At 34.8% G+C, this 24,088-nt stretch overlaps 3 protein-coding genes across 4 annotated transcripts in view; 2 read left to right on the top strand and 1 right to left on the bottom strand.

Annotated features, from left to right (window-relative positions):
• LOC121731330 (serine/threonine-protein kinase DDB_G0283821) overlaps window positions 1-21,159 on the top strand; it is a 181,108-nt gene extending 159,949 nt beyond the window's left edge. Inside the window, exons 7-9 of the mRNA XM_042120724.1 lie at window positions 16,828-17,052; window positions 17,927-18,075; window positions 18,453-21,159. Of these exons, the coding sequence (XP_041976658.1) occupies window positions 16,828-17,052; window positions 17,927-18,075; window positions 18,453-20,312 (2,234 nt within the window). The 3' untranslated portion in view covers window positions 20,313-21,159. The remainder of the gene's footprint in view (window positions 1-16,827; window positions 17,053-17,926; window positions 18,076-18,452) is intronic.
• Window positions 21,047-22,099, bottom strand: LOC121731333. Its single transcript, XM_042120728.1, has 2 exons — window positions 22,026-22,099; window positions 21,047-21,944 (listed from the first exon to the last, which is right to left on the bottom strand). The coding sequence occupies exons 1-2, from the start codon at window positions 22,065-22,067 to the stop codon at window positions 21,273-21,275; spliced, it is 714 nt and encodes a 237-aa protein (XP_041976662.1). The 5' UTR covers window positions 22,068-22,099; the 3' UTR covers window positions 21,047-21,272.
• A 327-nt stretch (window positions 22,100-22,426) lies between these two features.
• The window catches only part of LOC121731331 (phosphatidate cytidylyltransferase, photoreceptor-specific), a 34,745-nt gene continuing 33,083 nt past the window's right edge, over window positions 22,427-24,088 (top strand). For both annotated transcript variants that reach the window (XR_006036215.1, XM_042120725.1), the window contains exons 1-4: window positions 22,427-22,619; window positions 22,695-22,819; window positions 23,221-23,317; window positions 23,901-24,077. Coding sequence is in view for 1 of the 2 variants with exons in the window: in XM_042120725.1 (XP_041976659.1) it covers window positions 22,545-22,619; window positions 22,695-22,819; window positions 23,221-23,317; window positions 23,901-24,077 (474 nt within the window). In the remaining variant the exon portion in view is untranslated. The remainder of the gene's footprint in view (window positions 22,620-22,694; window positions 22,820-23,220; window positions 23,318-23,900; window positions 24,078-24,088) is intronic.

The following is a 24,088-nucleotide window of genomic DNA, read 5'->3' as shown; positions in this document are numbered from 1 at the left end:
GAAACTTTTTAAATGTTTTTCGTACATACACTTGTATTTATTCATTTACGATGATTCACTTTAAATTAAAAACAAGGACGAGTAATGTAAGCGTAAGTAAGTCATTAATAATGTTCACTCTCTTATTTGGAATACTCTGTGAATCACGGCCGAAAATACCCTTGAGTCAGTGCAGTGAATTAAAAATAGAATAGATCGGAAAGAAATTTACTGCGGGAGAAGACGTGATCTTATTGCCACTTATTTTCATGCTTTATTACCACAGTTTATTACATTATAAGCAATGAAGTGTTGATAATCATTATGATCATCCGGCGTCTTCGGCGTCTCGTATTGTACCTATTCAAGCGTTCGTGTCTCTACATATTCGCATATCGTCGCAATCGTAGAACAAAGACGGATCTGCAATTTAGCCATTTTACAAGAGAGCCCTTCAAAGATTTTGTATTGTATTTTGTTTCATATTTTTAGAACTAGTAATTTAGTTGACGTGAAATTTGGGCATGTGGTTTGGTTTTATGAATTTTATAATGTGATTCACAGTACAAATACCTAATTTGTGTAGTTTTTTTTTTCAAAAGTCACATCAGTCGTTATTTCCTGGAGTATAATGTGACGTATGTATGGAGTTATTGTATGGAGTTTTGTTTTTAGATTCATGACGGTTGAAACATTCCGTCAATATTCTAGGGATATGTCTTTAACTTTATGGTCGGTTTTGAAAACTATAGGTCTAGGAAATGGAATAAAAACATTAATTACTTTCACAACAGCTTTTTTAGTAAGCTTAGTAAGAAATACTCGTAACAATAATATATAATCAAATTCTTGATGTATTAGAACTTTTTAAAAACTTAATGATCTTAATTCTTCTACAAAAAATATTTTTATATAAAAATAACACATATATTTTTATATGATATTCAATGTACCGTAACTTCTTGATGGAAATTCATGTTTCACGGTAATATGTTGTTGCTATTTAAGTACAACTCCTATTTTAGTAATTAATTTATCAATATCAAAGGTTTATATTGTTTTTGGTAGAAAATTGTACTAAATGGTAGAAAACTTTCATGACGCTGACAACCCTATTTTTGTTTACCAATTATTTAAAAATTTAAAATTAGCTGCACTACACCTGATGATGATTTTATCGAAACCGGTCGTGTAAAACATAATTGTTATTAATAAAAGTGGAAAAAGTGCATGAAAAGTGTATATTATTACTGTGAAACATATTTTTTTATACAATAAGGGGGCAAACGAGCGAACGGGTCACCTGATGGAAAGCAATTTCCGTCGCCCATGGACACACGCAACATCAGAAGAGCTGCAGGTGCGTTGCCGGCATATTAAAAGGGAATAGAAGAGGGTAGGGAAAAGAATAGGGGAGGGTAGGGAAGGGAATAGAAGAGGATAGGGAAAAGAATAGGGGAGGGTGGGGAAGGGAATAGGGCCTCCGGTGAACTCACTCACGCGGCGAAACACAGCGCAAGCGCTGTTTTACGCTAGTTTTCTGTGAGCCCGTGATATTTCTCCGGTCGAGCCGGCCCATTCGTGCAAAACCATGGCTCTCCCACGTGCATTATTATACGGTACAATATATATTTAAAAATAAATATTATTATGAAAAAATGCTATAACTTCTATAATGAAACAACAGTAATTGTCTAAACAAGTAAAATACTTATTACAATAGAGAGAACTGTTTCATGGTAAGATTTTTAAACCTAATATGAACTCATCAGTCTTAGTAAAAAATACTTTAAGTTAATACTTCATCATCTTCAATAACTAAAAATATTCAAGATTTATTCTCAAGTGTTAGTTAGTACCCAAAACTCCAACTGCAACACCAGTAAAAAGACATGCAAAATGTGATGACCCGTTTTGTTGCCAACATGAAACTGATGATTTTTTCTGCCCTTCTGTATCTACTATTAGCTCGAACTGAACTCGAACCAACCATTTCCATCGTGTTCGTGAAACCTCCACGTCTAAAATTTCAAACGCAGAGCGTTTTGAGATTTCACAAAGTTTTGGGAACTTCGTAGTAAAGAACAGCAATGGTTGTATGTAGCTAACTATAGAAGACCGAAAAACCGAACATTCAGACGACAGTTAAAGTATAATAATAAATAGTATTTACATATAGTTTGCTACTTTTGCTGTTTTTTGCCACCAAGTTGCCAAAACTTAGTGAAAATCTCAATAGTAGTGCATTGGAATTTGCACTGGCATGGAGGTTTCATAGTTTTAGCGTCGACTATACGCCCTTTTCTTAATACATACGTTTTGCATAAGTTTTTTAAAGCTTTTAGTTTTATTTTCCTCCACTTTTCTTTTTTTTTTTTTTGGTTTCGAGTGCGCTTTTTCCCCTCTGTTCTTTAAGATCGTTGAACACGATGGAGATGATGGATTAAAGTATCTGCTAATAGTAGATACAGAAGGGCAGAAATAATCATCAGTTTCATGATGGCAACAAAACGGGTCATCACATTTTGCATGTCTTTTTACTGGTGTTGCAGTTGGAGTTTTGGGTACTAACTAACACTTGAGAATAATCTTGAATATTTTCAGTTAATAGAGATGATAAAGTACTAAAAATGGGAGTCAACGTTGTTGAGAATCAAACGTCGCTGAGAACTTGTGAGGTTTCTGATTGAGGAAATTCGTTTGCCCCAATAGGCGTCATTTCACCTGCAGGCATAAAAGGATCGTCATTTTATTCAGGAATAGAAATGGAGGCAATTAATTTATCTTGATGATATTATTTACCTTTATGAGATGGTTCTTGAACACGTCTTCTGAAAAGGCATAATTCCATACATCTTGCATTTACTAAGTTGACAATATTTCAGCTGCTCCTTGTGGTCATTACCACAAGGATCTGCTGAAATATTGTAGTATAAAATATGTATGTATTAAGTTATTAATATTGTTGTTGTACGTATTTTTTAGCGCAGCAGACACCTATAACGCCATTGCATTACAGAAGTCTGCTCCGCTAAAAATATATGTAAGTGCTAGGTGCCTACCTAGAACTTACTTTTTTTTCTTCAAGCAGCAAAAATTATTTAGCCAATTTGTTATATTGTGTACTCTTAGAATATGTCATGCTATACAAGACAAGCATATAAGTGACATTGGGATTGCAAAGTGATATAATGCAGTGCGGTTCTTAAGGTTAAACTTATCAAAGTTGTACGTTTTAAAAATAATTTCAAAAATCATAAATATTAGAAATTTTAAACATCAATGAAAAAAGGCATCAAAATAAGCGTTATGCTAATGGTTAATATTTTATTTTATTTATTTTTTATTTTATTTTATATTCAGAAGGCTTACAGACAAATAACTTAATTAGCTAGTACAATAATTTAGATACTAAGTACCTCAAACACAATAATTATTATACAATCCTAATCAAAGAATGAATTTGCCAATAGTCGTTTTACAACGTTAGATTTAGTACAAAATAGGTCAATGTCCATGTCCTGCGATAATTTATTAAAAGCATAAGTGCTTCGTAAGAAAAATGCATTATTTCTATTATTAGTTGTTGCAGAAGGTACATCAAGTAGAGACCGGTGACAAAATCCTTGTCGGTTGGTTCGTAAATTTATTTTTGAGAGTAATTCAGGGCAGTCGATGGAACCATTTGCGATGTTAACTAAGAAACATATGTCACTGATTTGGCGCCTGAGTTTGAGTGGCAAAAAATGATACCTTCTACAGCGTTGGAAGTAGCTATCTGAACATTGCTGTGATTTATAATCAAGATATCTCAAAAATCAAATTACAATTTAAAATTTCATTATATCTTTATTATTTTTTATCAAAAAACGACCTATGTTGAATTGTGTGCCACGAATAACGTCGGATATGCAAATCCAACCAGCATCTATCCATAGAAAAATGACGGTTCATACGGTACGCCCTAAAATTATCCATAGAATAATGACGATTGGTTAATTCCGTCAATAAAAAAGTACCTACAGAAAAAATAAAGAAGAGTTTTGACTCTTATACAGTTACTTTTATAAAGCTTAATCAGTGTAAATACTTAAATAATATACCAAAAAAAGTAAGTCCTTAGAACAACAACGGATTTATTCAATCCGTCGTTGTACGGTGGATAAGAAAATTAAGTCTTCTGTTCGGTCGAATTCGGTCGCTTAGCAATCAATTTTCTACTGTTCTTCTATTTAATGTAGCGAAAGTGTTTAATTTATAAGTAAACAGCATCTCAATTCTTTACAAAGCAACAAAATGTTATGATATTCACTTACTTACCCATAATATTATCATCATTTTGCACAAACGCTAACATCCGTTTTAACCTTGAATGCATAATATTTTGAACTTATTCGAGTTACATATGCCTAATACGTATTATAAACTATTTTAATATTCTTTAAAAATTATTAAAAAGTGCGTTACGAGTAAAAAGTACGCGTAACCGTAGAACAGGGACGGTATTGACCATCCGCCGCGGTGAGCGGGGGGTGGGGGACGGCGCCGTCCACCGAACTCAGACGCATTGTTTAATCCGTCGTTGTACTACGGTCACACAATCAAATCCGTCGTTTTTCTAGTCTATAAATCAGGCATTTAGTGGATTTTTTTATAAAATTTTATAATCAGTCGATAAGACACATAAATACAAGTCGATTTGTGTAATAAACCAAAAATGGAAAAATAAATATTTTTCCATTTTTGGTTTATTGTTTAACAACAACGGATTTATTCAATCCGTCGTTGTACGGTGGATAAGAAAATTAAGTCTTCTGTTCGGTCGAATTCGGTCGCTTAGCAATCAATTTTCTACTGTTCTTCTATTTAATGTAGCGAGGAACTAACTCAATTTTGGTTCATTGCGTTTATATGAGATAAATTAGGTTTCAGTTCTATTGCCACCATAGTAAATAAGTGACAAAAGAGAAAATTATAAAATACATTGTTAACATGCTAGCTGTAGGCTGTAGGTCAGCAATAAAACCTTAGTTAGACGTAAAATAAAAAGACTTTACTTAATTAAATATGCACTACTTAGTTAAAAGTAGAGCAAATACAGTCTAGTTTTTATTCGCCGCTGTACAAGTAGGTATGTGCAATACTACCGCATTTTTGGTCTCCATTTTGTTAGATGTTATTTAAGAGGAAACTGTAGGACTTTTACTGCGTGTATTACAATGAAATTTAGTGGCCTTTTTTGTACATTTTTATTTTGCAATTCCTAAAAGTTACTCGGCACTAAATGCCACCCAGAAAAAATATAAGTAAAGTTAGTTTTACAGCCATGTAAAGTAATGCGGTTTTTGAAGCTATAAACCACACTTTTATAGCTTTATTCCGGGATCAAAGGACAGGAACACTTTAATTTAATATCCTGGCTGGATATGTCCGCTCATTATAACGACGAAATTAACTCGTTCCAAATTCGAAATTTAAAAATTATGTTTAGGTTGAAGCGACAGAAAAACTTATTATACACGCGGTTTGAAATCATGCTTATTTGAATTAGGATTTGTGGTCGGGATGCGCGAAGAAAAATTATTATTGGACTCATTATTATTTTCTTGTCCAATTTTTATTTTATAATATCATGATTGCAACGAAACTTTTAATTTAAGCAGCCAGAAGTGAACGTTCCTACGCATAAGTTCTAGTCTTTCTCGGTTTTATGAATTTTCAACCGTCATAATTATTGTATCCTGACATGAGTTTTACATTTTTAGCCATCTGCATCCCAAAAAAGTACAGAACGTATACCTACCTAACTTCAAATAATTATGGAAATTCAATAAGTATACTAAATAACAAAATTCCTTTAGTAGGTACTAATTTTGTAGTCACTCGAGCGTCATGGAGACCTAGTAGGTTCCGTTTCCGTTTTTGACCGGATGCAACAAGCTTTATTTTTTTGCATTTTAAAATGTCCCTACAGGCTTAACTTACCATTGAATCGTCTGTGCTTTATATGGAAGCTTCTTTGGGGTATAACTAAAAAATCTTAATCTGACAGATCCGATGACATTTCAATATTTAAAAAAAAAATTAACCCACCATGTAAGAAATCTGATTTCAATACCATGATAACTAGACACATGTCGGAAGCCAACAAGCTTAATCTGACACGCTCGAGCTTGTCCCGAAATCCTCTCTTCCTCTCCCCATCTATTAAGGTATAAGAAGGTTAACTAGTACTATTATTTATTATTATGCGTTTCCTAATGAAATTAGTTAATATGAGATAGAAAAGCAGCAAATCACGGCATCTGCCATAATGATGGGTCATTACTGTCAAATCCGACGCTAGGAAAGTGAAGCCATACTTTCCATGGCGGGAAAACTCACGACTTTACTTAATATTGTTTTAATAATATCAATAATAGTAGCGGCGTAAATAGGGCATGAAAGTTTTGTTAGTCCTCCGTTTACAGTTTCAGTTTCCAAAAGGTATTTGGCAACTATTGTATGGGGAAAGGCCCAAACTATGCCGAATCTACATCTGTTCAGTGGTTTACCCCTGATGAAGTAACAGATAGACAGTAAAGTAGTAAAGTAGTAATGGTAATGCCTTAAAATATATGTCATTTGTAATGAATAATCCATTTATTGTTTTTTTTATTTAGGTATTTTTTCTACGAACTCTACCTACCTACTTATCACTAAATTTCGGCAGCTTGACAGTTAACATAATATATTTAAAAGTAATTAAAAACCATTTAATATGCGTTGAATAGAAAGTGCTAATGAGTACGAAATGCGAATTGTGATCGTATTTAAAATGGAGAATGTAGGACGGAACTGCGGGCGCCATGTTTGACGAGCTTTGCCAGTTTTGCTAATTCCAATTCGCCAAAATGAGTATTCAAAGTTAGAGAATGTTACAAAATACTTACCTAAAATTAATTTTCTATTATTATGGTAAAATTTATTGGTATGACTCACTCGAAAAGTCAGGATGCTTAAAGTTGAGACAAAGCTGAGACAAAAGAAAGAAATACTTTCCTTTGTCAATCTGTCACTTTGTCTACTTAAAGGTACACGTGGGAGAGCCATGCTTCGGCACGAATGGGCCGGCTCGACCGGATAAATATCACGTTCTCACAGAAAACCGGCGTGAAACAGCGCTTGCGCTGTGTTTCGCCGAGTGAGTGAGTTTACCGGAGGCCCAATCCCCTAACCCCTACCCTATTCCCTTCCCTACCCTCAACTATTCCCTTCCCTTCCCTACCCTACCCTCCCCTATTACCCTATTCCCTCTTAAAAGGCCGGCAACGCACTTGCAGCTCTTCTGATGCTGCGAGTGTCCATGGGCGACGGAAGTTGCTTTCCATCAGGTGACCCGTTTGCTCGTTTGCCCCCTTATTTAATAAAAAAAAAAAAAACTGTGCCTGTGCTTAAATCGGTTTTATATATAATGCTGTCCCGGCAAACGTTGCTTTGCCATACCATATTATTTTATTGAAGTGACTAAATAAGTATGTCACCATGGCAACGTTCATCGCTATCCCGTCGCACAAACAATGGTCGCCGTCAGTCTCGAGTTGTAATAATTTAATATTATTTATTCAACAAATTCACTTATCAATATATAAAGTACCCAGTAGCCTGATTCTCAGACCCACTGAATATGCATATAAAATTTGGTTAAAATCAGTATTTAGCTGTTTCGGAGGAGTACGCGGCTTAACATTGTGACACGAGGATTTTATATATAAGATATTATTTTCATATTTTAAAGTAAACTTTTCTGAAACATTTATTCAAAGCTATAAACTCCAAAAAATAAATATGAACTAATTAGAATGTGAAAGTGCTAAAATGTCCATTTTTTAAAGCCACATGTGGAAAAATATAAGCCCTTAACTCTACGTCTTAATTAGTGCAATAATTGAGTTGCCACGCTCGACGCTGCGAACACGAAAATTATACACATAAGGTAACGCGATAAAAACAGCCATTCCTTAGTGCAGGTGTTCCCAAAGTGTGCGCCGTTTGAAGCGTTATAGGGGATTGCAATGGAACACTTTGAAAGCAACACAAACACCTGGTGGAGTTTTGTAGACAAAGCTAGTTTATTTATTCAAAATAGGTACTTCCTAATACAACTTTTAAACGACTCTTGTGATGCCTGTAATTACTGGTTCAGGAACTATCCTGGCGAAATTAAGAACAAGCTAATTAAAGCATGGTACTTAAATAGCAAATTAAGGCATGGTAAATAAAGTGAAATTAATAACCAATGTTTCTTGGTGTGCGGAAAACTATTTTTGTTTCTCAAACTATAACTATCTACTATTGGAACGTAGTTCCTTATCGCGCAATGCGCCCTGGGCTAGCCTGAAAAAGTTGTAACGACACTTTTTTATTAGTACCTGCATGGTAGGAGCAGAGGGCGTTAATAGAATTCCTGTGCGTCAACGTTTTTGAGAATAAAGTACAGCGACGTGTTATTAGTATTCCTGAGCTATTTTTTTCATATTTTTTTTAGTGTATAGTAATAATTATCTATACTAATATTATAAATGCGAAAGTATCTCTGTCTGTCTGTCTGTCTGTCTGTCTGTCTGTCTGTCTGTCTCGCTTTCACGCCAAAACTACTGAACCGATTGCAATGAAATTTTGTACACAGTTATTCTAGAGTCTGAGAAAGGACATAGGCTACATTTTGATGTGGGAAAATATCTTATTTCCATGAAAATATCGATGAAAATTACTTCGCATTGCGCGTGGCCAGCGCTCATCCCGGGGGTCCTGGGTTCGAGTCCCGCAGGCGGAACAAAAAGTTTTCAATGTTCCTGGGTCTTGGATGTGTATTAAAATAATATTTCAAAAATCTTAAATATATTTTATGTATAATATTATAAAAAATCCAGAAATATATCGACGCGATGCAATGAACATTTTAGTTCTAATACGATTCAACAGATGGCGCTTTTTTTTTACTTCGTTGTAACATAGAACTAATCATACTTATTAGTTATTATGTTTTTGTTTATAGTTTTTAATACGTTAGAATATTATGTTTAATAATATTATCACTTGCTATAATAATAATCAATCTATCTTATCTTATAGAAATCCTACTGCATTTCTAAGGAGTTCGAGTGTGTTGTGTTGGCCTATATTCCATCCAGAAAATATTTTTACATTTTAATTCTAATATATGAAAACAGATGGCGCTTTATTTTTTACTTCATTATTATAACAGAACTAATCATACCTACTTTATTATATATTATTGTTTTTATTCATAACTAGCTGTTGCCCGCGACTTCGTCCGCGTGGACTTTAGTTTATAGCGCGCGGTGTCAACAAAATGTGTGTCAAATTTAAAAACTTTTTAAAACCCTGGTAAGTGGTACCCCTCTTAGGGCCGCGCTACACCGGAATGGCAGCGCTGAATGTGCTCGCCTCGCCGCTGCCATTCCGGTGTAGCGCGGCCCTTAATTAATCAAAATACCCAAAAACAGCTGTGCAGTGTGCACATAATCTGTACTAATATTATGAATGCGAAAGTATCTCTGTCTGTCTGTCTGTCTGTCAGTCTCGCTTTCACGCCAAACGCCAAAACTACCGAACCGATTGTAATGAAATTTTGTATACTGATAGTCTAAAGCCTGAGAAAGGACATAGGCTACTTTTTTACTGGAAAAAAGGGTTGTAAGGGTCGTAAATTTGTTCAAAAAATTCATAATAGATGGCGCCGTGCGTCTTCTACATCGCGCTGACGCTTGCTCAAAAGTCTTTCTATAAGAGGTGGTGTCATCTTACATTTAAGTCTCGATTTTTTTCGATTGTTATATCTATTCTACGGTATTAAATAACTCAGTACTTTATCTGTGCAGGCAGTGACGTAACCTTAAGACCAAATTTCACCAACGACTGTTAAAGTTAATGCTCGAATTAGTATCACGTTAGCTGTTTCGTTTTTCATATGAATGAAAGAGAAGACAGGATATTTTAACAAGCTGTTAACACTAACAGACGTTGGTGAAATTGGGGCTAAACCTATCAATGATAAATAGTTTATGGGTAAAGTTGTGTAATTGGGGGGCTAAATAAGCTTTAAAATTTGGCATAATATATAAAGTTTAACATACAAAAATGAAGTACTTATTGTTTGCACACTGCACAGCTGTATTGATTTAAGGGGTACCAGGGTTTTTTTATAAAAGCTTTAGACACCAATTTTGTTGACATCGCGCGCTATAAACTGAAGTCCACGCGGACGAAGTCGCGGGCAACAGCTAGTGTAAGTATAATATGTACAATGTACATACAGGTTTTTTGAACATAAGAAATAACTCCGTTTCATTCGGGTGTCCCTTGACACATCACAAGTTTTTTTATATTCAAATAAAGCTCTTCTTTATGAATTTTCAATTGCGTAGCTAGCCGCTCCGCAAAAATCACTAAACTTTGAAAGCCAAGATTCGAAACCCCTGCTTCACTGGATTTATTTCTGTAATGTGAGCAATTCCACGAGAAAATAGGTGAGAGCTTGTTTGAGTTAGCGATATGAAATGGTGATTTTATGTGTTCGATGTTTGTTATTCAAGCATAAAGCGTTGGCTTATTTATTGCGTGTTTGCGCTTGAGACTGTTCACCCCCAGGAATTCAATTGGCATGCCAGAAATAATGCCATTTGGCGCGCCAATTGGAACTGCATGCCTGGAATATGACATCTTCCGAGCTCTAGTTGAAAATATTCTCTACTAGTACAAGTTTTTAAGCATTTTTTACTGTTTGCCGTACTCTACCACATACTGAGAGATATTCCTAGATAGTATTTTTGGGATAATTGATACTTTTTTTAAATTAAGTACGTATAATTTGCTAAATTACTTTTAGCACTGATAATAGAGTACTATATCCTGTATCCAAGACGTATACTAAGCGATCAAGAATCAAGAATCAAGATCATTTATTCACAGATATGTAGTCAAAAGTTTAACATGGTTATAATAGTTTTAGTATCTAACATAATATCCTACCATAACAATGGTGTGTGAATGTCATTACTGTATACAGAATAAATTAAAATAACATGAGGCAAAACAATTTAACATTTTTCATAAATTATTAATTAGATTTCCTAAAGTGCATTGTGTATACATATAATATAATTGTTTAAATTAACTAATCAAGTATTTCATTATAGTCAAAAATATTACATTTAATCAATATATGTCAAGTAATCAATATTAATATGCATGTCAACTATTATAATATAAATGTCAGTTATTTTAATTACATAATATAATAATAATTAATACAATTTTAAGAGTTAATTTAAGTCAGGTAATGTTTTTGTTTTGAATGTAGCATGTAGTCATTTAGATTATAAAAACAGTTTTCTAAGAGCCACATATTTAACTTTTTTTTGTATGAGTTAAATGACAGGGCTTTGAAACTGTCCGGTAAATTATTATAGATGTCAATAGCCTGTATGAATGCATTATTTTTGTATATATCTAAATTACATTTTGGACGGTAGAGTTTATATTTGAATCTGTTGTTTTTACGTCCTACTTCTGATTTTAATTCAAAATATTGTGGGTGAAACTTAACAAAAATACATATTTCTTTAATGTACATGCAGGCTAATGGCAGTATGTTGTATTTTTTGAAGAGCGGTCTGCAGCTGTCCAAGGGTGAGGCGCCAGCAATAGCTCTAACACACTTTTTTTGAACTCTGAAAACTTTTTCTATTTCTACCGAATTACCCCATAGCAAGAGGCCGTAGCAAAGATTAGAAGAAACGTAGCCGTGGTATGCCGTTAGAGCCGCTTCAGTGCTCACAGTTTGCCTAATTTTTTTAATTGCGTATACAAAACGGTCAAGTTTGTCACAAATGTGTTCTACATGGACCTTCCAATTGCAATATTTATCTATCATGATACCCAGGAATTTTGTATTATCTACCTCATTAATTTCTTTGTTGTCATATTTTATGTCTAAATTTATTTTTTCTCTTCTATAGTTTTGAAATTGTATCACTTGTGTTTTGTCAGTGTTTATGTGCAAGTTGTTGTCATTAAGCCATTTAATCAGTTAATATTATACCTCAGTATCATAGGTTAACATTTTTGCCTTATGATACTTTTATCACCTGATTTAAATACCTTCTAGCTATCAGCAAACGCAGTAGTTAAATGAGATAGTAAGTGGGACAGACGTTTCAAGTCTAGAAATCTTAATAAGATGAGAGAAAACATGTCAATTAAAATGCGTAGAGAAAAACTTGACGTGTCATTCAAAGGCACCACAATGTCACTTTTACTAGGGTATGATGGAATGGGAGATTTTAATTACTATACGTTCTGATTTTAACTTTTTATCGGATACCGAGCAAAGCTCGGTCAAACAGCTACCTATAGTTTGTGCGTTTTATGATGATATGCGTGACACATTATAATTGACAATAGTAGAGAAGTTACCTAACAAAAATTAATCGATAGTTTAAAAATATCGAATCACTTCGTAAGGGAATTGCAATCAAAATTATCAATTTCGTACTGACATTTCAGTGGTGCCGGCGATTTAAGATGGCCGACCTTTTTTTATCGATTTGATTTCGATTCAACAGAGTCAATCTCTATTGACATAAGTTCCGTTTCATGCATATAACATTTTTCAAATGTTTTCGTAACAATAATTTTATACTACTTTATACTATTATTAATAAGTTAGCATTTAGCATCTTTTCATTTTTATTCATTTACAATTATAGGAAACATATTTTGTTTTTGTTGATGGAATATAATTTATTACATTTAGATTTTTTTGTTTTCTTGTAAAAAAAACCCGTAGCAAGGAACATGAAAACTGTCACCCATATCATCTTAGAACGCACAAACTATAGTAAGTACTTATACAAATAGGATTTGCCTATTTGCATCCACTAACCTAATGGCACATAAGTTATGACTCGGATGTGTATCAGGGGCATAATAAATGCAAGGCGTAACATTAATGGTTTATTTTACTGTCGGCGCTAACTCGTTGCAATCGAAAAGTCACGATTCCGCAACATTGTCTTAGGGAAGTTCGATCAAAACACTTCGCTGTCGAGAATGCTTTGTATGAAAGCGGTGAATGCAACTGGAAAGTACGGTAGCTATCGGGAAACAGCTATTATCGCTGTGACGTCATATTGCGAGGGTTCGAAAATGGAACACAATGTTTTAACCGCGTTGCTGGCTTGCGATAAAAAAATACGCCAGTGTACAGTCGCAGAAAAGCCTTAAACTTTTTTCAAGCTTCCCTGAGGGAAAGTTTAGGCTATAAAAGTAGGTTAGGTACTGCCTTTGATGCGAGTAATTTGTAAAATTAGGCAGCTATAGGTAAGCTCTCGTTGTAGTTTTTACTGAAAATTTGAAATTAAGTACGTAAAATTAAGAACTTTTTGGCAAATAACTTTTTAGAGTCAGAAGTGAAAAGTTTGTGATATTTTTTTCTTTGATAAGCTTTCTTGATTTAAATGCTTTCATTTTGCCGTCACGGAAATATTTAGCTATGAGTTGTGACAGATGTGTGCCCCAGATTATTCCAGCAGGTATGTCGAGCCTATGCCAGAGGTGCGTACCTCGAGTCTAGATCAAATGTGACACATTCCGTTGCAACTTCCTAGGGTTATCAAATAGTTGCTATTCTTCAGGGGAGAAAACTGGAAACCAGTTACCCCATAAAAACCACACTACACTGAATAGGAACCACCGGTTTTGAAGCACACCACAAAGTTCATAGTAATCTTAGCCATAGGGCTGCTTGTGACAAGAGTTCTTGTAACTCCATACTTTAATCGGATATATATCATCCTAATCCCTGTTTATTATGCAATGTACGTTTCCCGTCTGAACAAGATCCAGCGTTTGTTACTGATTCTACTTCTTAAATACGGAATCATAAATCTGAGAAATTACAAAAATAATATTAAAAATATTGCTTTCAGAAATTTTTATTATTTTTTCTATGTTTTCGGTGAGAACTGGGAGCCCTGACACATTCCGGTTTATTTCTGAAGTGTCCTCCTCTCGGCATCTTAATGGGCAGATTCCAGCGATGTGACGACTCGTGTAGTGTTTAGTTTGTTAACCCTTACACGTACAAAACTAGTATAAAAGTGTTTTTATGGATGTTAGTAGTTTAGGGTATGCTTTGTGGAGTATTTTATCGATATGATTGGAAAAAAATAAAAAACACATCATAGATTTTTCAAAAATAGCTGGGACAAATGTGTCCCAATATGCGATAAAGGACGACTTTCGCCAGTTTAAGTAAGTATAATAATTACAGGATTTTATATGCTTTAGGTAATAAATTATACAACTTTATAATAAAATGATATAAATTTATTGATAAATTTACACGTGAAACTCTGCAAAGCAATTTCTGTAAGCTGTGAAGCACACGTTCCATAAATTGCAAATACTGTTAGTGCGATTCTCAACTCCCACCTTGGCGCACGTGATGAAGAAAGGACCCTCACGAAAAAGATGTGTGCAGTGCGCCAAGGCGGGAGTTGAGAATCGCACTAACAATATTTGCGATTTATGCAACGTAAATTTGTGCTTCACAGCAAACAGTAAATGCTATTTTCAACGGCGGATCAAGCGGGTCAGACGATGACGATGAACCTAGAGCTGGATCTGGAGCTGAAGTGGAGTCTGATGCAGGAACAGGCTCAATCATTACTTCGGAGTTTTGATACACCAGCTTCCATATCTCCTTGGATAAACGCCTGGTCTTCGTCATCCAAGATTAGGGCATCTTCGTCATCGCTGTTATCAGCCATAAGATACTCCTCCACATCATTATCGTTCGAGTATACTTTTCATTATAAAATAATTATATTATGTATAAGTACTGATGACTCCGGCAACTCCGTTACGCCACAATTCGTTTATCGCGTGAGAACCATACATTTTTCCGACATAAAAAGTCTATGTCATTTCCCGGGACTCAAAATTCCTCTTCTATACGAAATTTGGGCGTGAAAAGGTAACAGATAGACACAATTTCGCCTTTATATATAACATTCGTGTTCCTCTACTGGCCTAAAACAATGAAAATTAATATAAAATACGAATAACATTGAATAAATAAGTCATAAAATAATATCAGTAATAATATAGGAGTACGACCTTTTACGCATATTGGGACAGCAGTGTCCCTTGATGTAAATATCGTGTTTTAGTTACTTTATTTTCATAAAATCTAAAAAATTTTAGTAATTTCACAACTTTTACTTACCATTCTCATGAAATGTTGCACAAGAAGTTAGTAATTACCGCAGAAAACATAAATAAAATCACTTCTGAAAAATATCAAAGAAGCGCGCCAAAACACCGAAAAGTAATAGGGAAAAATTTACTTTTTTTTCACGCAGAGCTACCAACTAATTAAAAACAACTAAAGGCACGTTCAAAAACTATGATTTGGAAATATTTTTTTTTTCAATAAAGTTTTTGTTTGGATAAAAAATTACATTAAAAGTTAGGGACACCCGTGTCCCTTATACGTCAAAGGGTTAATGTGCGATTTGTTTGGACACTAATTATGTAAATATGAGGAAATGACCGACAGAAGGAATGCATAGATTAATATTATGTTGTAAACGATTATTTCGTATTAATTTTCCTGAAAGATTATCTAAGAATATAGTTTTTAAGTTTTTTTCATTACCATAATGGAAATGGAGGCTTAATTAAAAGGTTTGAACTACATTCATGACATCTTTTGATGACAAAATGATTTAAATGGGAGCGGTCTGGAATTGAACCTGCTGGCAGTTGATTTACGCATCTGCCTCAGATCTTTGTGCGTCACCTCTGTACTTGAATCCATAAATCGTGTGTTATCATCGCCGATAACCATCACACTTTCGCTTTTGCGGTAAAAGATGAAAGAGCGAATGATGATCATACAGTCGTTAATATTTTTATTCAAAGCTGCGTTTCAACTTGTTTGTAAATGCGACTAACACATTGGATTTGGTTCAAACTTCTACAATTTAATTTTGAAATTAAAACACAACAAATTTTAAAATAACAAACAACAAGGAAACTAAATAAATTGACACTTTTTTTTCTCAATCCTGCTCGAAGGACCATTGCCTTACAAATTGCAATCTAAATATACATAATATAAAATTTAAATTTTGGACCCCGTTTTTTAATAAGATACCTACTTCTGTAATAACACTTTTTTTAAAACAGTCAAAGATCTGATTTTAAAAAAGTGTTATTATAGCCTTGAAGAATACCTTAATGATAATATTGACATTTAATTGAAATAAAATTACTTAAGATTATATTTTTTCTATGTCCTCAGACTTTTACAGTTTATATGGCGGTAGATTATATTTCAAACTCCAATTGACTAATGAAATTAATGACATAATTACATTTAATTTTAATTTATAAACTTTGATTAATTTATTGACATTTTACTTTATTCTAATATTAATACTTAAGTACATAAACTTGACGAATTTATTAACATTTTTAATTTATTCTATTATTAATATTAATTAAATTTTACCTCTATGACATTACTTTCATTATGCATACTTAATAATATATTATGACTTAAATATCTAATGTTAGGAAGAACTTATAATGTTAATATTCAATATCTTATTTTTGACTTTTGTAATAAATAATAATATTATGTCAATGCAATATTGTAATGTTGCACGCCACTGACAAGGCAGAATGTTGGATCCTGATAAACCATAATATTATTACACCTTTATAAACAACATTTCATGCAATAAATATTATTCTATTCTATTCTGTTTCCAGGCAACCCAAACGACAAAATCCTGTACAGCCGGCCGAGCAAGCGGCGCAGCGCGTCCTTCCCCGCCCCGAGGTCTCTGGACCGGCGTCACTCCTTGAGGATCTTCGGTTCATCCAGCAAATACCTGCAGCGATGCGCTTCCACCCGCAGCTTGCATAAGCACGCAAACACTACTGACAGCTCCTCATCTACTGACTACCCGCCGAGCGTGGAATCTGCGTCGCCTAGTAAGTCACATAAGGATTCATGAGATAGAATAGTCACGCTAATGTTTAGCAAAGGAGATATCTTAGAAAACCATTAACTATAACACATTTTTTAGAATTTCGCGAACAAGCAAAGGTTGATTTAATAAAAGGCTAATAGAGGAACCTTGACTTACTTACAATTTACAAGGAGTGTATTCATTGAGTTGGGTATTTTCAAATTATGTAATTTTTCTGAGCTACCTAGAATCTAGATTTTAGAGAATTTTCTGTCTATGAGTAGTGTACTAACTACTAAGTAGGTACTGAGCAGAAAACCACACTTATTTATTTTACTTCTCATATTTTTCTTACAGGATTTCGGTAGCGTCTGACTTATATATAGCCAGCCGAGACAAAACGTTGGGATGTCTTGCGAATCACAATAAGGCTGTCTTGAAAATAGCTGACGCCTTCATATTCCCAAGTGCTCTTAGTTCACACTATACGACGAGCTTTTCAATACCCAACCTTCCGAGTACACAAAAAGATTGAATGACTTCTGAATTAATAACTAGTGAATACTTCGCGAGAATTTTTGCTGAAATAGTTTTATGTTTTAAGGTCGTTTACTTTTATAAAACGCTTCGGGGCTGTTATCACATAGCTATAAAGAGTAGACTTGGAAGTTGGATGTGAAAATTCAGTTATGAGTTATAAGTAAGGTATAACGGTATAGCCCATTGGGTATGAGTTATGTTTGCATGAAAGATCAAATAAAAAAAAGCATATATTATAAGCTTATAAGTTTATAACCGTTGAACCTTGAATAATTTCTGATGTGCCGATTTTCTAACTTAGGGGTCATCTCTCCTTGTTAAGAGCTTTTTGTCACTCCTTTTATCTCCTCTTGCAGAGAAAGTGTCGTTGCTCTCCCGCTTATTCAGACGAAGCGGCCGCAGCAAGCGCGCCATGAGCACATTCTCCGCGCAGTTCCCGCCCACCGAGTGGTTCAACTCCAAGGCGGTGCACCTCCACTGCGTCGCCACGCAGACCGACTCTAAGGTGAGGTACATTCGTTGTATGTTACGTGTGACAGTGTGTTTCTTCGGAACTAATCACCAATCACGTGTGATGCCATTCTTCATCAAATCATCACTAACTAACGCTCTCACTACTTGAAGTTCTTTCCATGTCAAAGTCATCATGATTCATGTCCTCATTTGGCCAATTTTTATTCAATAATTTGAGGTACCTAGCGGATTCATTAACAACATTGCACCATATTATTTTCACAATTTAAACAGCAAGTGAAACTGCTTTAAACATATTTAATTTTAATTTTTAACCTACAAATTGTCAAATTTTTCCTGTAAAACAATAATTAAAAATGTATTGTTAATTAAAGACGCGAGTTAAATATTTATTTACGTCTTTTCCAGGAGTCGCTGCAGAGTCAAGCGTCATTCATCTCTTCCTACTATGACGGCTCCGAGATCAGCAACCGGTCGTCGACGCTGCCGAGACGACACAAGCGTCACCTGTCCACAGAGTCGGGCATCGCAGGCTCCGTACAGTACGACCATTCACCTGTTCGACAGTCCAGCCCCAGCTCTGGTAGTCTGCCTCGATCGTCCCTGAGCAGGAGCTCAACCAACAAAACGATACTAGACCACTTCGGGTCACCGCAAAGGAGCTGCGACTACAAATCACGAGAGAGCCCCAACGGCAGCATGAAGAGAGTCGACTACTCGGACATCATGTCCACCAGCGGCCCCTCGAGCTTAGAGAGTACAAACGTCCATAGGACTCCGCGGAAAGACTTGAAAAGCAGTCAAACCGAAGTCATATCGCCGATAAAGAAGAACTACTTCACGAGTAGCAGCGGTCACTCTAGTTTAGAATCGCACATATCAGATCGCACACTTAAACCTTCGCCTAGTCATAGTAACGGTACGTCGGGTCTTAGTAGAGCGCAGTCGCTCGTTAAAGTACAAAGTTTGCAGAGCTCGCCTAAGAGCTTGCACAAATATCGAACTAAGCCGCCGATCGTCGGCGGGGAGACTGTAAAAAATGGGAAAACGTCTCCACCTCGAACTTCGCCAAAAAACTGTCCGGCCACACCAAAAAAAACCGCTACACCTTTGCACAACAAGGCTCTTGGCGCGAAAGCAGAGAATCCCACAACTGCCATGCTAGCTAATTCCAATTCGAACAATTCGATTACATTGAAAGTGACCACCAATACGTCGCTACAGAACGGCGGGACTAACACCAAAGTTTACGTTCAAAACTCTCCCGTCCGCTCGGTCATAACTTTCGAGAACGGAAAAGTAACGGAATCCAGCAACAACGGAAGCAATATCTACATCATTAACGACGACAGGCAGGTAGTATCCGTATCGCAGAACGGTGTGGCCAACCAGACTCCAAAAAACTCGAAAGAAACCTCGTTCGATGTGTGTGTTGAGAACAAGAAGCAGATGTTTCCAGAGGGCGAATCCATGAAGGAAAACAAGTTCAATAAAAATTCAATAAACGACACCGGAATGAATAATAACAGGAAGCTGTCGTTGCAAATCGGTGGAGCGACCAACAACAACAGTTTCATCTACAAAAACCAGCTCAACAACACAAACGAGGTAGCATCGAATCCGTCATCGCCCGCCATTCATAACAACATCAACAGTCTGGAAACGACGGCCAACAGCAACCCATCTACTCCGACGAAAAGTTTCGACAACATAATCGGATCGCTAGGTAATTTACGATATCAAAAAAATTCTCTTACTTCGACTAATACGGGTATACAAACGAACTTGAATTCGAACAGCGAACTGAAGAGTGTCGACCTTTTGAAGAAAGCGGCGGCCCTGCAGATGCTGAACGGTCTTCCGAACGTTCACAATAGAATGAGTTCGGAGTCGTTGGCCAACTTGCTATCGAAAGGAATCGATCAGAAACCGACGGTGCTCGGGTCCGAACCGAACCTGGCCCTGAAGAATCAGGAGCTGATAAAAGATATCAACATGTCGAACGAAAAAATAAACTGTCTAGAGAATAAGCAGAAAAGATATAGTCTAAGCCAGGAAGGTAAGAAGGATCATCCGGATTTTTACAATTTCCCGAGCCTCAGCGATTTGAGCTACAACTTCACGAGTTTGGCGGCCCAGAAGATATTGAAAGGGGTCAGCATAAATAGCGTCGATACACTGGTAGAGCTGAACATGGCCGCCAACAACGCCGAGAAGCAAAACAATCGTGAGGTAGCCGCCGTCTGCACGGACTTTGGCCTTGTATAGTAACTAAAATTAATCGTAACATGTACAATAGTAGTTTTACACAAACACAACTTAGCTGTAAACTAATTTTAAACTTTGTATAACTTCCTTACCTAATTTACATGTATAATAAATAACATTTAGTTGGAACCTCTGTACTCAAACATTTTTACTATTTATTGGCTTTTAAATTTATCCTTAGCGAACTTATGTATCCTCATACTTCTCTACTAACCATCAAAGATGTCATTAGAGTTTATGTATCCCAGTATTCACTCAATGTAATGTTATAATTATTAGTTTATAGCTGTAATGCATTAATATATTAAGACAATAAGACTATTTCCTATGAAAAATGTGGCCTAAACTGACCCATCCAAGAATGAATTAGTGCCTAATACGAGTATAGGAATTAAAACAGGTTATCCTTCTATATTGTCTATAGTCCTTCACCAATAGCTTTTAGCACAGATATAAATATAATTTTAATTATGTATTATGTTACTCCTCAATACATCTGCACTTCTGTTTGTGCCATTCAATTTTCCAGTGTTAATATTGAGTACAAACTACAATTCCTATCAGTAACAAATCATCTAGGGATGGGAAACATAGTAGTGTAAAATGTATGTCATGTAATAAGTGCCATAAGTAATCAAACAATGTGAGATTCAAACATTTTGTTTGCAATTGAACGATTGGTGACCATTATTTTAATTTGTGTGATGTACTCAAAGTACAGAAAAAACAAAGGGTTATATTTATTCATTAGGTATTATAATCGGAAAACAATGCATTTTACTTTTAAGTGTTCAGTAACGCCATTTGTAAAAAAAATGTGTTAACAAATATAAGTTGATGCTTATTATTGATTGTCTCATTTTCCCTGGCTCCTTAATGAAAAACTTTGTTAGAGAATTACAAAAATAAAAATTTATTTAACTTTCATAGTGGCTCATTTATAAGTATTAAAATAAAATATTATAAGCATTTAATAGTGCTATGTTCCATCACATCAGTAGCTTGTGACGGTTCAGTCTCAGTCTGATTCTTTATTGAGTTTAGCCATTCATCTGTAGGATCTATCTTTTTTGAATCAGCCTCGGAACACTCACTATTCTCTTCTTCTATGAGTGCATTTGTTGATTTGTCTTTACTTTCTGAAAGTGAGTTATCTTTGCTGCTACACGGCGAGTCAGCATTTGCAGGAATACAGTTGGTATCGCGAAACTTTTTCGACACTTCATCACTTTGAATGTTCACAGTACACACACAGTCACTCGTATCGGTTATCTGCTTCAGTGCAGCCTCTTCAATAGCTGCCAAGTTTTCGTCGTTGTCTATAGTTAAATCTTCGATAGTTTTATAGCAGTACATGTGGTCATCATTTGGACTTACGTACTCTTCAATTAGAAAAGTACTGTTGTCAAAACTTAGTTTCTCAAAGTCTATCTCACCAAATCTGTTTATATTTTCTAATAGTATACTTTTGCTTTCGTAGGAAATACTTACATTTTTAATACAATTTCTCTGCAAGTCTTTGTTATCTTGGCATTGTTTACGTATCGCGTCTAGTTGCCGTAGGGTTTTGAGTTCTCTTGCTTTTATTGATGAATATATGTGGGCGAAAGATTTCTTCACGGATTCCTTCAGCTGAAAGACAAATAACATGAATAATATAATTTAATTGTTGGGAAGCAATGCAATCATTTATCAACTGTTAATTTTTCTTACATTTTCAATATTTTGTTCGAAATCGTCACTATCGGCAGCCATGTTTGTTTACAAAACTAAAAGTCACTGTCAAGTGTCAAGTGTCATTGTCAAAAACTTTTTTTAATACGTACCGTTGTTAGCGGCTGTAGACTACAGAAGGCAGAACGATCTTTGTTTAAAAACACTAGCTGTTTATAATTTATATTACTTATTGGTATTCTTATATTATTCGGAAGTCATTGTATAGTTAATCATTATTCTAAGCATTTATCATAATTCCTTCAAAACTAACCATAAAGATAAACTATAAAGTCAAAATAGTAAAAACCTGACATTAAAGTTTTGGCCGACCGTATCGTCAATAATTAAAAAATATAAATGTATTGATTTTTCGTTTTGACAATTCGATAGATTTTCAATTCGCTTCAAAAGAAAACATCTTTCATCTGAGACGCTGTTTCTTTCTGTGATTGTGGATTTTTAAAGTGGATTTAACTATATATTGTTGTGATTGTGGCTTAAAATTCAGTAATTAATATGAGTGAGTTGAGACATCGGCGCGGCGACGGCGACGGGAACGACAAAGCTGAAACTGCTGGAGAATCCGATCATGTATTTATTTAATATGTTTAACATGTTTCTTCTCACAAACTTCGCAATAGACTTATTCAGCTGTTTTTCGATCAGGTGGATTCGGAAGAGGAGAAGGTTCTAGAGGAGAAATATGTCGACGAATTGGCGAAAAACTTGCCCCAGGGAACCGATAAAACTCCAGAAATCCTCGATTCGGCCCTATCCGGTCTCTCTTCGCGGTGAGTCCTGCCTCTAAAGTAGTATATTTTAATATTTATTTTAGCAAGTGGAACATTAATAGGTCCTTACTTTTAAAAACAGATTTCAGTCATGTCTTTTAAATATTATGCGTAAATGTATGATGAAAACTCAATCATTGGTTTGTCATACCTTGAATTAAATTAAAGACCATTGCTCAGATCTTATATACCTATTTATTATTTAATATAATATGACTTTTTGATTATTTTTTGTTGATGTTATCAAGCAGTATTTACAAATGATTAGTAAAACCACTTACATTCAATTTTAAACTTAAGTAAATAATATCTTGAATACAAAAAATAATTATGCATGTTTGTCAAGGTATTTTGTGTCATAAACAATTTATCTTTTTAAATAAAAAAAAATATATATTTAGATGGAGAAACTGGGTGATACGAGGAATCTTCACCTGGCTGATGATTGGTGGATTTTGTTTGCTCATTTATGGAGGACCTCTGGCCTTGATGACTACGGTAATTCATATGAATTCTTTTATAATTATTATTAAATAAGTAACATTTCCTGTTATATTATCAAGATAAGGCACTTAACATTACTTAAAGTTTTTTTTACCAAACCAAAGAAGTGGTTATAACTTCACTTCTATTATTATACACTGGGTTTATAATTAACTAGAAAACTTTTTCATATTAGTTATGTTGATCTTCACAGTGATAAAGAAAGTGTGTCGTTGAGATAAGGATTTGTATTTGAGAACAGTATTGCATTTATTAACAAAAGTAAAAAAAAAAACATCTATAGTCACAACATGAAATGTGTTATCATCCTACATAATGTTTCATGTTTTTTATCTATTCAATATTTAGACTAAAGTGGAAAAGTTACATTCAATTGTGGTATTAGTTATTTAAAAAAATATATATAATTGATTATAATAAGTATTATCTCATTTATAAAAAAAAATGGTCACTCCTCTTCACCTTAAATTTTTTTGTATTGCATTCCTTATGTACTTACTAAAATTTAATTTAAAAAAAATACTATAGTTAATCTGCCTTTAATTGTACTAATTATCACAATATCTGTTGTGCCCAGGTGTTGTGTGTGCAAGTGAAGTGTTTTGAGGAGATCATCAACATTGGATATGCGGTGTACCGAGTACACGGGCTGCCATGGTTCCGCTCGCTCTCCTGGTATTTCCTGTTGACTTCCAACTATTTCTTCTACGGGGAGAATCTTATCGACTACTTTGGAGTTGTGATCAATAGAACGGTAAGTGGTTT

The sequence above is a fragment of the Aricia agestis genome, chromosome 10 (genome assembly GCF_905147365.1).
Source record: "Aricia agestis chromosome 10, ilAriAges1.1, whole genome shotgun sequence".
Classification (NCBI taxonomy): Eukaryota; Metazoa; Arthropoda; class Insecta; order Lepidoptera; family Lycaenidae; genus Aricia; species Aricia agestis.
Note: the sequence above shows the minus strand (reverse complement) of the source record. Positions and strands in the feature narration are given on the sequence as shown.

Excerpts from the sequence above, each read along its gene's own strand:
- LOC121731333 (XM_042120728.1), bottom strand. The coding sequence starts at position 22,067 with ATGGCTGCCGATAGTGACGATTTCGAACAAAATATTGAAAAT. Across the intron at positions 21,945-22,025 it reads TCGAACAAAATATTGAAAAT|CTGAAGGAATCCGTGAAGAA; the intron begins GTAAGAAAAATT and ends TTTGTCTTTCAG.